The sequence below is a fragment of the Microcebus murinus genome, chromosome 12, assembly GCF_040939455.1.
Source record: "Microcebus murinus isolate Inina chromosome 12, M.murinus_Inina_mat1.0, whole genome shotgun sequence".
In the NCBI taxonomy this organism is placed as follows: domain Eukaryota; kingdom Metazoa; phylum Chordata; class Mammalia; order Primates; family Cheirogaleidae; genus Microcebus; species Microcebus murinus.
The window spans coordinates 6,245,406-6,259,672 of record NC_134115.1 but is presented as its reverse complement, the minus strand read 5'-3'; the positions used below and the strand labels follow the sequence as shown (position 1 = coordinate 6,259,672).

The 14,267-nt window shown below is 50.3% G+C and overlaps 1 protein-coding gene across 2 annotated transcripts in view; it reads right to left on the bottom strand.

Annotated features, from left to right (window-relative positions):
- Positions 1-14,267, bottom strand: part of PHF2 (PHD finger protein 2) — a 97,996-nt gene that overhangs the window by 41,421 nt on the left and 42,308 nt on the right. For both annotated transcript variants that reach the window (XM_012738512.3, XM_012738513.3), the window contains exon 2: positions 4,281-4,366. In XM_012738512.3, the coding sequence (XP_012593966.1) occupies positions 4,281-4,366 (86 nt within the window). The remainder of the gene's footprint in view (positions 1-4,280; positions 4,367-14,267) is intronic.

Below are 14,267 nucleotides of genomic sequence, written 5' to 3'. Positions count from 1 at the left end.
GCTGCAGTGGAGCCTCAGGATGGCAGCAGCTCAGGTGAGAGCTGGAAGTAGCCCTGCTGGTCACATGGCAGCAGTGACCCTGCAACTAGGAGAGGCCTTGGGGCTGGCTAGGGAGACTGAGGAAGAGAAGGCAGCACCACAGAAACAGCGCAGGTACATGTGGCCACTATTTTACCAAGCCTAGCTCCTGTCTGAGGACACTAGATAGGCCAGGGTCCCCTGGGCTGCTCCTCCTCCTCTCCTCTCTCATGGGCCAGGGTCCCCACTTGACTGATGCAGAGTCTGAGCCCAGAGATGTGGAGCTGTGCCAAGGTCTCCAGCAGAAGGTAACAGAGTGCCCTGTCCTGGGAGACCACATGGGGAAACTGATAACTCCGTCCCCATGATGTGCACCACAGAGACGGCTGCCAAGTGGTGTCACCCTAACCTGCAGGACAGAACAGTCACAGCCTGTCTTAGGGATGAGGAGAAGTATATGCAGTGAGATAAGTGACTTCATATCAGCCACAGACCTGTGATTCAGAGCTGCTGCTAGCCGCTATGCTGCTTCCTCCTGTGCCTTTTTATCAGATGGAGTCACCGTGCCAAGTTCCTGGTCGGGAACCCTCGGCCCTGTACCAAATCTGCGTCAGTCAGGTAAACCCATGGGGCCCATGGCCAAGACCAGTTCAAGGGATACATCAGGACACCACGGGGAGGGACTCAACAATCTGCACCATCGAGGCTTTCATAAAGAGAAGGCAAAGTGTGAGGACTGGGCGGCAGGCACAGCTCACTCTGGGAACCCCACAACGTCCCTGCCCCAGCCCCGTACTGCTGTGAACCCACGCCCAGGCCAGGCGGCAGGAGTGTGAAAGGTAGAGGCAGGCTCAGGGCCTCCAGAGGGTTCTGGGGTCAAGGGCTTTGGAGCCTCTCCGGGATGTGGAAGGGCCCTCTGTCTGTCGCCAAGTAGCCTTGGTGTGGAAAGTGCAACTGGAATGGAGGGTGTCACGGGCAGACTCTGGCCACAGCACAGACCCATTTCACGTCTGAGCATGCACACTGGCGAAGGTGCCAGAGCCCCGTGCCTCTGGCCCTGGTGGAGCACATGTCCCTCAACAACGACTTGCAGAATGTACGCAGCACATTCAGCACGCACATGCACATGCACACTGCTGTGGACTGAAGTTTGTGTCTCACCAAATTTCATGTTGGAATCCAAACCCCAGGGTGATGGTACCGGGAGGTGGGGCTGTTGGGAGGTGATGAGGTCATGGGGTGGAGCCCTATGAATGGAATTAGTCCTTATAAAGGAGGCCTCAGAGAGCTGCCTCACCCCTTCCACCATGTCAGGAGGTGCCATCTGTGAGGAAGAGGTCCCCACCAGACACTGAACCTGCTGGCACCCTGATCTTGGACTTCTAACCTCAGAACTATAAGAAATAAATTTTCTATTATTGAAGTCCCCCAGCCTGTGGTATTTTGTTATAGCAGCCCAAATGGACTAAGACACACACACAGACATGCACACATATACATGCATAAACATGTAAGCACACACATATATGCATACATGCACACATGTGCATAGCTAGGAAAGGGCTGGGGTCCCACCAGCTGCAATCCCAGCACTGTCTGCTGCTCTAGAACATCTCTTCCTGGGAAGTTGGCCTTAGGCCACAGAAAGGGGATCCTGCACTTAGGCTCTTAGCTGCCATGAAGAGCAGGTAGAAACCACCAGGCCTCTGCCCAAACTCCACCTAAGCACCGGGGCAGGCTCTGGGTGAGGCACGCACACATGCCTCCTACAGCGGGCAGGCTGCCATTGTTGGGTAGAGGCTGTTTCTGGGGATACCGGGGCTGCTGCAGAAATCAAAACTGTGCACTCAGGCTGGGCGCGGTGGCTCACGCCTGCAATCCTAGCACTCTGGAAGGCCAAGGTGGGCGGATTGCTCGAGGTCAGAAGTTCAAAACCAGCCTGAGCAAGAGCAAGACCCCATCTCTACTATAAATAGAAAGAAATTAATTGGCCAACTAATATATATAGAAAAAAAAATTAGCCGGGCATGGTGGTGCATGCTCTGCCTCCCAGCTACTCGGGAGGCTGAGGCAGAAGGATTGCTTGAGCCCAGGAGTTTGAGGTTGCTGTGAGCGAGGCTGATGCCATGGCACTCACTCTAGCCTAGGCAACAAAGCAAGACTCTGTCTCAAAAAACAAAACAAAACAAAACTGTGCACTCACCAATGTGCACAATATGCACAATCTGCCCAGCCCTCACACTCCACCCCCCACCATTGCCCTAGCCCAGTCCCAACTCACAAGAGAGCCCTCAAGTGAGGACCCTTCAGAACATGTGCTGACTGCTAGGGTGAGAGGCTCCTGGCTTGGGGTTTCCAGCTCCTAAGAATCTAGAACCATCTTCTCCAGTGTCGTACACACACACCTGCCGCACAAACCACACAAAAGCAGTGCCACTCCCAGCATGCTCCTGAGCACCCCACCAGGGCCCCTCAGCCAGTCCTCCACCCAGGGGAGCACCTCTTGGGGTATCCTGGCTCCAACCCTGCTCTGCCATGGCACCTACCCCCCAGGCCCCATGGTGCAGCCCCAGGTCCCACCAGAAGCTTGTCTCATTCCTGTGGTAAAGACAACCTGGCCCTGAGCTTTCCAGATGGGCTCAATGAGGTGCTGGAAACACCTGGTTAACCTGAGAGGGATAATCCTACCTACCCTTTATTTGTTTTGAAGCAGTGACCACATGATGGGTTAATTCACTTGCCTCAGGCAGACACACTCTGAGCATAAACGTGGCAAACAACTAGGGGGCCGGGGGTATGAAGGCACTTTAGGAATCCTGGAACCTCCCCCAGGCAGACCATCAGCCTGGAAAGTTCAGGAAGAGCCAACAGCCTACTCGTCTTCACCCACTCGTGTACCTGGTGGCGTTTTGCCAGGTGCTGAGGCTACACTGGGGAGCAGGGGTCAAGAGCTGAAACAATGGAGTTCCTACCACTGTCCAGCGATGGATGGGCACAGGCCAGGCACAAAGTGCTCAGAGAGGCCAAAAAAGAGCTACAAGGTCCCTGTAGTTGTGAGACCCCCCCACCCCACCCCAACACCCAGCGTCACGATGTACCAGACCAAGCCCCCAAAACTCCCTTAACACTCGGCCCACAGAACAGGGTGCTGGGGTGGCTTCCACATATTGCCTGTGTCCTCCGTTTACCTCCCTTAGAATAGCACGATGCATCCCATGTGGGCTGTGGGGGTCTGGCTTCTCAGTTTGTGACTGGGGACTTGAGGGGGGCTCACTTTGAAGGGGAGTGACTTGGAGTGGCTGTGGCTTGAAGCCTGATGCAGCTCCCACCCCACTTTGTCCTGGGCTCAGCTTGTCCAGCGATCAGGACAGCAGGGCTGCGATTGGCTGACAGAGCCAGGGCCCAAGTCCAGCCTGAAGCTTCTATGAGCACCCAAGACCCTCAACTCAGGCAGAAACCAGAGGCCACGTTAACACTCACGTACAAGCATCCATACCATCTGCCCTGTCCCTAGGCCACGCCCCTCCCAAGGTGCTTGTAGACCACAGCATAGCTCCCTGCTTGCAACCTGGGCTTAGCCTTGGAGCTTAAGGCTCATACTGCCTCCAGCCCACCTGGATGAACCTGCACAGCGTGAGCCAAGCCTACACCTTGGGAGCCCCCTAAGGACCCGCCACATCTAAGAGGGACCAGAGGAAAATGGAGGGAAAATACAGCCTTCAGCTCTTGGGACACAAACAGCAGGCAGTGTGGAAAGGCAAAGGCCCCCTAAGATTCTCTGGAGAGCAGGAGGTGGGTAGGACAAGGGGCGCTAGACAGGGGAGGACAGAGCCCACCAACAAACGCATGTGCCCAGAAAACAGGCTATCTGAGCCCAGCCCTGTGTGGTAGTGGCCGCTGGGCAGGGCTGGGCTGGGGGTCCCTGGATGGCACCTGCATCACCATTTACCCAAGTCTGTGTCCCACAACTCAGCCAGCTTGGGCTTCACAGGTCCTGAGTGTGTGAAGGCCTGTGGAGTATTTGCACAGCTGCCTCTGTGGTCAGGAGCCAATGTGGAAGGGCTGTAGCAGGCCCAGCAAAACTACAAGGGACAGTAAGCTAGGCTGGCAGGGCCCCAGCAGCGGGGGTCTCCAGGCTTTGGTGTTACCTAGGGCATTTCACCCTCAGCAACCAGGGCCTATACCCAGGCCCAGCAGAGACCCCATGCTTTATGCAGCGGAGGCAGGGTGGATCCAGCTCTGATCGGTGAGGCGGTACTTACAAGTGGACTTCCCGTGGGTTTTCTCGCAGTTTGGGCAGTGGTATATGTCAATGTCCGGCGCCTCCTCCTCTTCTACCCCAACACAGCTGAAATGGGATGAAACAGACCATTACCCATGCGCTCAACAGCCCCTCTAGTGCTTTCCATCTGCCAAGCTCTGGGGAGGTCCCTGCTCAGTAGCTAGGGACCTGGGCCAGCAGAGCAGGTCCACCTGCGGGGACATTGGTCCATGGGGAGGGGGTGTAGAGGGAATGGGCTGCAGAGATGTCCTCCTGGAAGGGCATCTGCAGCATGGGACCTAGATACAGCATCTGAACATGCTCCACCAGGAGGACCACTGAATGGGCCGCTGCAGGTCTGCCTGAGTGAGAGCCACCACCATCCTGTTCCCTGGGGGAATGGGGAGGACAGGGCGATCTGGGAGCCGGATGCCCCCATTGCTTCAGCAAGAGCAGCCTACAGGGCAGACAGCACCAGGGAAGCCCCCTCATGCAGACCATGCCATAGCCACCTGTCCAGCTCCTCTTCAGGGGGCCAGAAAGAGGCCTGGGCTGCTGGCCTAGAAGCCCAGCCTGTGGACATGTTAGGACTCCAGGGACCATGACTCCCTCCTCCCTCCCACCCTGGAGTTCCTCCAGGCCCCTGCAAATCTGCTCAGAAACTTAGCACAGGAGAGAGCTGCCCACTATACAGACACTGGCCTGGACACAGGCCTGAAGCAATTTAAGAAATGACCCCAGAGGGTGTCAAAGGACAGAACTAAGACATCAGCAAACTCTATAGAAGCAAACCGAGAAAAACGGAAATATTCTGTTCCTTTCTGATGACTTCTACTTTTTCTTGGCTGAAAGTGACATAAGGGTGGCTGTCCACATGTAAAGAGGTTCCCAGAGTAAATGAGAACCCGGTAGATAAAGGGCAGGACACAGGTGCAGGCAACTCTCACCGTGCAAGCACAGTGAACAAACTGGAAAACTTGTTCCACCAGAGAATCAACCACACCAAAAGCTGGTTCTTTGACAAGCCTTTAGCTAGACTGACCAAGAGAAAAAGAAAGAAGACTCAAATTATTCAAATCAGAAATGAAAGTAAACACATTACTACTGACCTTAAGAAAATGAAAAAGGATTACAAGACAATACTATCAATAATTATAGGCCAACAAATTAGATAACCTGCATTAGAAAGACAAATTTCTAGATGCACACAAATGACCAAAACTGACTCAAAAAAAATAGAAAATTTGAACAGATTTGTTAACAAGAAATTAAATCAGTAATCAAAAAATCCCCCCTGCTAAAACAACTCCAGAACCATGGCTAATGAATTTGATCAAACATTTAAAGAAGAGTAACACCAATCCTCCTAAATTCTTCCAGAAAACAGAAAAGGAGAGAACGTTTCCTAATTCATTCCCTGAAGCCAGCAATACCTTGAGTCCAAAGCTAAACAAAGACACTGTAAGAGAAGGAAAGTTCAGACCAGTATCTCTTATGAACGGTGATATAAAAATCCTCAACAAAGCAGACGGTGCTGAAGGTTTATGAGATAAGACCACCTCACACAGTCTGCATGGGGGAGTTGGGAAGGCTTCTAGGAGGAGGTGACACCTGAGAGGGGTGTTGGTGGGCGACTGAGTTGCGAGTTTGGAGGGTCATGAAAAGGAAGGAGCTTGCAAGGCTGGCTGGAGCCATCCTGCCCCGGCATGGCTGGGACCTCTCTCCAGGGGCAGTGATGAAGGTCTCCAATGGAGATAAGGTTTCTGCAGCTCTCTGTGAGTAGCATGGAGGTGTCAGGCTCTTGCTGTCGAGTCATGAAGATGCCACCCTCCAGGCCTGCCAGCGCAGTAGGACTCCCACTGGTGGTGAACAGCAGCTCTCAGGGTCTAGCTCTGGGCCAGGCAGAAAGGGCTCCACACCTACCTGAGACCGTGTCTCAAGGCAGTTTGCTGCTCTTGGGGTACTGTGTACAGTTACATAAGATGAGAAATGGTCACACAAAGTAAAAGATGGCTTATCTGCACTCAGAGCCCACAGGACTTATGGCTGGGAGAAAGGACCCTGCCTACTTGTTCTTTTTCTTCTGCACTGTTAGCTCCTTGAGGACCGGCTGGTGTGTGTTGGCAGCCTCGGCCTCGGGTCAGAGCAAATGGTCAATAAACATTTACTGACAGTACTTGCTACTGGCCATGGTGTGGTCACTGCCTCTCAGTCCTGCTTGCCAGGAGAAAGCTGGCAACATGTTTGCAATCAGGGCTGACACATTTTGTGTGGACACTGTTCTGCTGTGTATTTTTTCCTTTTGATTTATGGTAAAATAAAGTTCTTGGCATAAAAAAAAATCCTCAAAAAAATACTAGCAAATAAAATCCAGGAACATATTAAGGGGACTATCCACCATGACCAAGTGGATTTATCACAAGAATGCAAGGATGGTACAACAGCTGAATATAAATCAATGCTTCATTCTACTCAGCCACCAAAAACAATGGTGATCTAGCACCTCCCTTATTATCCTGGATAGAGCTGGAACCCATTCTAAGTTAAGTATCCCAAGAACAGAAAAACACACACCACATGTACTCACCAGCAAATTGGTATTAACTGATCAACACTTAAGTGCACATATGGTAATAACATTCATCGGGTGTTGGACAGATGGGAGGGGGAGGAGGGGATAAGTAAATGCACATGTAATGGGTGCAATGTGCACCATCTTGGGGATGGTCACGCTTGAAGCTCTGACTTGGGTGGGGCAAGGGCAATATACGTAACCTAAACATTTGTACCCCCATAGTATGCTGAAATAAAAAAATAAAATTAAACAAATAAATGCTCCAACACCTGAGGGATCACATCTGACCACAAGAAAAGGATGTGACCCTGGGGCGCTGACTTGGAGGCTGGGACAGCAGAGGCTGTGCGTTTCTTTCTCCCACCTATGAGGACAGAATTCATCAAGGGGGTAAGAGACAAGGAGAAGCACAGCCCTTTCTCCAAGGCTGACATTCCCCGACTTACTCTTCTGTCTCCACCTCTCCCAGTCCTCCCCCAAACCCCCATCTTCCCAGCACACCATACCACATTAATATAAGGAAGAAAATCCTAAATGGTCATCTCAATTGATTCAGAAAAAGCATTTGACAAAATCTAATACCCTTTCCTGATAAAAAACACTCTACAAACTCAGAATAGAAGGGAACTTCTTCAACACAATAAAGGAAAAAACCCACAACTAGTGTTATGCACAATGGTGAAAACCTGAAAGCTTCTCCCATAAGATTAGAAACAAGACAGGGCACCTACTGTCGCCATGCCTATTCAACACAGTATTGGAAGTTTTTGTCAGAGTAATTAGGCAAGAAAATGAAATGTAAGGATTCCAGATTAGAAAGGAAGAATTAAAATTATCTTTATTTGCATATGACATAATTCCATATATAGAAAAATCTCAAAGAATCCATATACCAAAAAATTTTATTTATTTACTTCTAGAGCTAGTAAATAAATTCAGAAGTTGTAGGATGCAAGATCAACACACAAAAACCAGTTCTATACATTAGCAATGAGTAATCTGAAAATGAAATTAAGAAAGCAATTATAATTACAATAGCAGCAAAAAGAATAAAATACTTAGGAATAAATTTAACCTAGGTGACACAAGACTTGTATACTGCTGAAAGAAATTTTAAAAGGCATAAATAAATGGAAACATATCCTGTGTTCATGAATTGGAAGACTTAATAGTGTTGAGAGAGCAGTACCAACTAAAGGAATCTACAGATTTAATATAATCCACATAAAAATACCAACACCTCTATTCACAGAAATGGTAAAGCCAAGAGGACTTACATTTATTGATTTCAAAATTTCCTATGAATCTGTTATAATCAAAACAGTGTGGCAATGGCATAAGGATAGAGACAGACATGTAGATGAATAGAACAGATTTAAGACTCCAGATATAAACTCATGAATAGAACAGATTTAAGACCCCAGATATAAACTCATACATCAATGGCCAATTGATTTTTGGCAAAGATTCTAAGACTACTCAATGAGGAAAGAATAATCTCTTCAACAAATGCTGAGATAAGTGGATATCCATATACAAAAAATAAAGTTGGATTCCTACCTCTACCCTAATCAAAAATTAACTAAAAATGAATTAACAGCCTAAATGTAAGAACTAAAATTATAAAACTTGTAGAAGAAAACACAGAAGTAAATCTTCATGACCTTGGGTTTGACAATGGATTCCTAAATATGATACCAAAAGCCTGAACAACAAAAGATATAATCAATAATTTGGATTTAATCAAAATTAAAAACTTTTTTTGCATCAAAGGGCACTATCAACAGAGTAAAAAGGCAACTAACAGAATGGGAGAAAATATTTGTAAATCATATATGTGAAAAGGGTCTAGCATCCAGAATACATAAATAACTCTTATAGATCAACAATAAAAAGATAAACAATCCAATTAGTAAGTGAGTCAAGGACTTGAGAACAAGAAGATATACTAATGGCAAATAAGCACATGAAAAGATGCTCAACATTCTTAGTCATTAGAGAAATGCAAAGCAAAAATGCAATGAGATACCACATCACACCCACTAGGATGGCTAGAATTTTTTTTAAAGGAAAATAAATGTTTATGAGGATGTGCAGAAATTGTAACCCTCTTACATCAATGGTGGGAATGTAAAATGGTACAGGCTCTGTGGAAAAAAGCTTGATGCTTCTTCAGAAAATTAAACATAGAATTACAATGTGACCCAGCAATTCCACTTGTAGGTATTAATACATAGCCAAAAGAATTAAGAACAGGTACTCAAACAAATCCTTGCACATGATTGTTCCTAACAGTGTTATTCACAATAACCAAAAGGTGGAACAACCCAAATGTCCATCAATACATTAATGGATAAACAAAATGTAGTCTATAATACAATGAAATACTATTCATTCAACCTTAAAAATGAATGAAGTTCTGATACACCCTACAATGCGGATGAATCTCAAAGACATTATACTAAATGAAAAAGGCCAACACACAGGAGGAACATTGTATGATTCCATTTACATGAAATGTCCATAATAGGTACATCCATAGAGACAGAAGCCAACTAGTGGTGCCAGAGGGTGGGAAAGAGGGGCATGGGGAGTCAGTGCTCAGGAGGTATGCAGTTTACTTTGGGAATTAAAACTAGATAGAGGCAACAGTTGCATAGCACTGTGAATGTACTAAGTGCCACCGAACTGTTCACTTTAAAATGGTTAAGTTTATACTTACTTAAATTTACACCTATGTAAATTTTATCTCAATAAAAGAAAAAAAAAGAACCTGGTCCTGTGAGAGTAACACCACCATCATCATCACCATTATCTCATCCATCATCATCACATCCCCATCATTACCATCACCATCACCACCTCCACCCCCCACCACCATCACTTCCATCACCATCACCATCTCCACCCCCCACCACCATCACTTCCATCACCATCACCACCCCCACCCCCCACCACCATCACTTCCATCACCATCACCACCCCCATCACCATCACTTTCATCACCATCACCACCCCCACCCCCCACCACCATCACTTCCATCACCATCACCATCACCACTCCCACCACCATCACTTCCATCACTATCACCACCCCCACCACCATCACTTCCATCACCATCACCATCCCCACCCCCCACCACCATCACTTCCATCACCATCACCATCACCACTCCCACCACCATCACTTCCATCACCATCACCACCCCCACCACCATCACTTCCATCACCATCACCATCTCCACCCCCCACCACCATCACTTCCATCACCATCACCACCCCCACCCCCATCACTTCCATCACCATCACCATCCCCACCCCCCACCACCATCACTTCCATCACCATCACCATCCCCACCCCCCACCACCATCACTTCCATCACCATCACCACCCCCACCCCCCACCACCATCACTTCCATCACCATCACCACCCCCACCACCATCACTTCCATCACCATCACCATCCCCACCCCCCACCACCATCACTTCCATCACCATCACCACCCCCACCCCCCACCACCATCACTTCCATCACCATCACCACTCCCACCACCATCACTTCCATCACCATCACCACCCCCACCACCATCACTTCCATCACCATCACCACCTCCACCACTATCACTTCCATCACCACCACCACCACTGCCACCACAAACCCTGTCATTGCTAACCCTGGCTGAGCACTCACTTTGAGACAGGCAGCATGCCAAGCATTCTGAATGCATTATTTTGCAACAACCCTGCAATAATGTGGATTATTATTATTAGCTCTATTTATAAGAATTAAGTATGAAAGTTAAATGTCTGCCTGGACACAGACTGGTCTCCTTACTCCTTCACTGGGGATAGTTCATATGCAAATGAATCCAGGCAAAAAGATGGCTGGGCCTGGCACAGAGAGAGTGCTAATAGACTGAGTGGTCACAGCTACGCCCAACTTATCAGATTAACCCTCCCAGGCCACCAGGGTCTTGGGTCCTGGACAGGTGCTCTCTGCTGCATGTGCCATAGATGCCCAATTCCTGAGTCCTGGGAACAGAGCCTGAAGCCCAGGGGAAAAAAAAAACCTTGGCAAATATTTTTTTTTAAATATAAAGTTCATTCTATCTCAGAACACAAACTGAAGTGAAGTCTAAGTAGTCTAGAGAGTCAAGTATAAAAGACAAGCCATCAAAAGCAAACTGTAATGGAATGTTTGTTTGCTCTCAGCGTACAAAGTGACTTTCTTTACAAACAAACAAAACTTGGGAAGGAAACTCAAAACGAATCATCAAAACAAACTTACAATACACACAATGAAAAATATTTACAACAAACATGGAAAAGTGTTACTACTCTCACTCCATGAACTTTATACTAACGGTGTCCGCCCAAGAGAAGAAAAGGACAAAGCCAGGCACAGAACAAATGTCCAGGACTCTCCATGTGCAGAGCTTGGCACGGGTGAGGCGACAAGAGCACAGCCAGGAGGGCTGGCCAGACCACGGCACAAACGCCTTGTGAATGACCACAGCACACGAGCGCCTGTTTCTCACCAGAAACACCAAGTTTTAGCCGCATCCAAAGGCTTTTGTGGGACCAGATGAGATGGGAGCTAGGACAGCTCCTTCAACGTCATCATTACCATTGTTCACAAGGACACATGCCACGTCACCCTGGCAGGGCAGCTGCTGGGCCAGGGTCCTGGTGGGCGGGGCCTAGAGAACCACCCCTTTGGGTGCAGTCTCACAGTGGACACACCACCTCCTCTGAAGGGCCACGGAGCCTCACCCACCCTAGAGCAGAGGTCAGACATGCAGGACAGTCCTCACCCCTCCTGACCTCTACCCGGACCCCCAGTGAGAGATGGTGTATCTTCAGCTCTGACATTGCTCGGGGACCAGCCAGCCCAGAAATAAGACCCAGAGTCCACATCCCCCATCAGCAGGTCCCTGAAGCCTACTCATGACTCTAGAGGACAGGCAGCATGAGCACACTTTACAGGTAGGGAGGCTGAGGCACAACTCGTGTATACATGACTGGCACCAGGACTCAGGGTGCAAAGAACAGGTGGGGATGTGGCTCGCGGGGCCTGGTCCCCATGCCTGGCACAACACTCCATGCAGCACCCACACAGCTCCAGGCTCTGGGCCAGCACCAGCCACTTTCACAAGGACACACCCCGGCAGGCTTCCTTCTCCCAGCGCCACCAGCCCCTCCCATCCACCTGCAGGAAGGAAGAACTGGGTGGGGCAGGTGACAGGGAGCAGCCTCATCTTGGCCAGGACCGCTGCCTTGGTCAGGTGTTTGCTGCTTTGTGCAGGAGGCCTCAGGGGACTGAGGGAAAGAGGCCAGTGGGTCCCTGTGCTGCCTAGAAGAAGCTCAGAGAACTAGAGGCCTGAGCACCCCTCACCAGGGGACAGCCACCCAGGGCCTGGTCCAGGGCTTGCCCACCAGACAGTAACTCTCAGGCTGCCCCTCCTCCTCCACCAAGGCTGCAGGAAGCAGAGCAGGGGGACCCAGGACAGACCCCTGCTGGCACTGACCCCGAGTCTCTGCTTGGGACCCTACTGCCTCCCCCAGCAACGCGGACAGCAGACACCTGCCAGGTGGAAACCAGCAAGGGGCTCCCAGCCTGGCTCCGCTGCTGGGGGCTTGTGCTGCAGGGACAGCACCTGACTCAGCCGCTGGGAGGATCCAGGACTTGACTGTGCTGCGAGCGCGGCACAGAGAGCCGGGCACCGCCACCACCGCCACCCCACAGGACAGGCTGTTGGGCTACACTGGGCAGTGATGGTCCCAAAGTTAAGGCTTTCTAAGTGCCCTCTAAGAAATGGTTTGGGAAATTAAGAACAAAAAGCAAACAAACAAGAACACCAAGAGAACAATAGCTACAGAAAAATGGGAAAGATCTTCCTTGCACTGAGGCCAGGAGCAAAAGACTCTGATATTCTGAAGGAGACTTGGTACCCCTCTGTGGTTCACATTACCTGGCCACTAGTGCGACAAATACATTATTTTAAAGATTAAAAAAAAGCACACTTTTCTCATAACATGAATCTAACCCCACCCGCTACCCCCACTAATACAAAGTGGGTAACCAGAAAAGAGTATCAGTGTGAAAATCCCAAACGTGCAGGCCCCAGGAGCCGTGTCCACTCTGCCCTCTGCAGGAAGAGCATTGTGGCCACAGGTCCAGGCAGCCAGAGTTTGCTGATTTCCAGGGTTGCTGCCACAGAGATGCCACCAGCTCAAAAGAGCTGAGCTCCGGGAGACCTCCCAGGACATGGGCAGCTCTGCACACCCAGCCAGGCCCACGTCCACCTGCGTCCCGCGTGTGGGTCCCGGACGCAGACAGAGGCTCTGTGAGGACTTGAGTGTGCAGGGAAGGGGCGAGGGTGGTCATCACAGAGCCAGACCCCCAGACTGGTGCTTCTCAGAGACAGGAGACAGCCTCTTCCTCCTGGGAAGCAGGCGCTGCAGCCCTCCACAGGCCGCTGGTCACCTGGCCTCACCTACTGCCAGGCTGGGCCCTGCTAGTCTGTCCCCTAGAGCCCCCCAACACCTGCAGTAGGCGTAAGTCAGGGGCTAGAGGTGGCCAGGTGGTCCCAAGTTGCAGGATCTGAAGGAGAGCAGGGGCCTGGAGCCCAGGAAGGGAAGTAGGGTGTGGGGGAGAGAGAGAAAGAGAGAGGGAGGGAGAGAGAAAGAGAGAGGGAAGGAGATAGGAAGAGAGGAGGAAGGAGGGGGAGAGGAGGGAAGAAAGAGGAGGGAGGGAGAGAGTAGACAGGGAGAGAGGGAGGGGAAGAAAGAGAGGAAGATAGGGAGGGAAGGGGAAGGAGGGTAGAGATGGGGAGAGGGGAGGGAGAGAAGGAGGGACAGAGGGAAAAATGGAGAGAAAGCTGGGAAGAGAAAGAGGGGAGAGAGGAGGGAGGGGGAGAGAGCGCTAGCTAGTTAACAAGACCTCTCTGGGGAGGGGCAATGGAGGTGAGGCCGTGGGGGTGGCCCAGGGCTTCGGGCCAGGAATGCTTCCTGGATGCTGTGCTGAGTAGGAACTCTGCTTTTCCAGTAACTTGGGGGAGAAAACCCAAGAGCTGGGAACAGTGGTCCCTGCCCCAAGAGAGCAGCTGCACACAGACCTCAGAGGCTGCTAGGGGCACAAATGTCACCCAGACACTAGTTCTAAACAGAAACCTCAACAAACAGGAAAAGTTGGCCAGGCAACTGCAGGTGTTTAACCCTGGGTGAGAGCGGCAGTTCCTGAGAGCCCCAGGCTGCAATCCTTCCTGCAGGGACAGGAGCACCCTGGCCCAAGAGCAAACTTCAGGGCCTCAACAGGCCTGGCAGCAGCAGCAGGACTGGAGCAAGGGTCCAAGCACAGCCTGAGGGAGCTCACCCTGTGGTCCTGTCCCGCCCGTGGATGCTGGAATGTT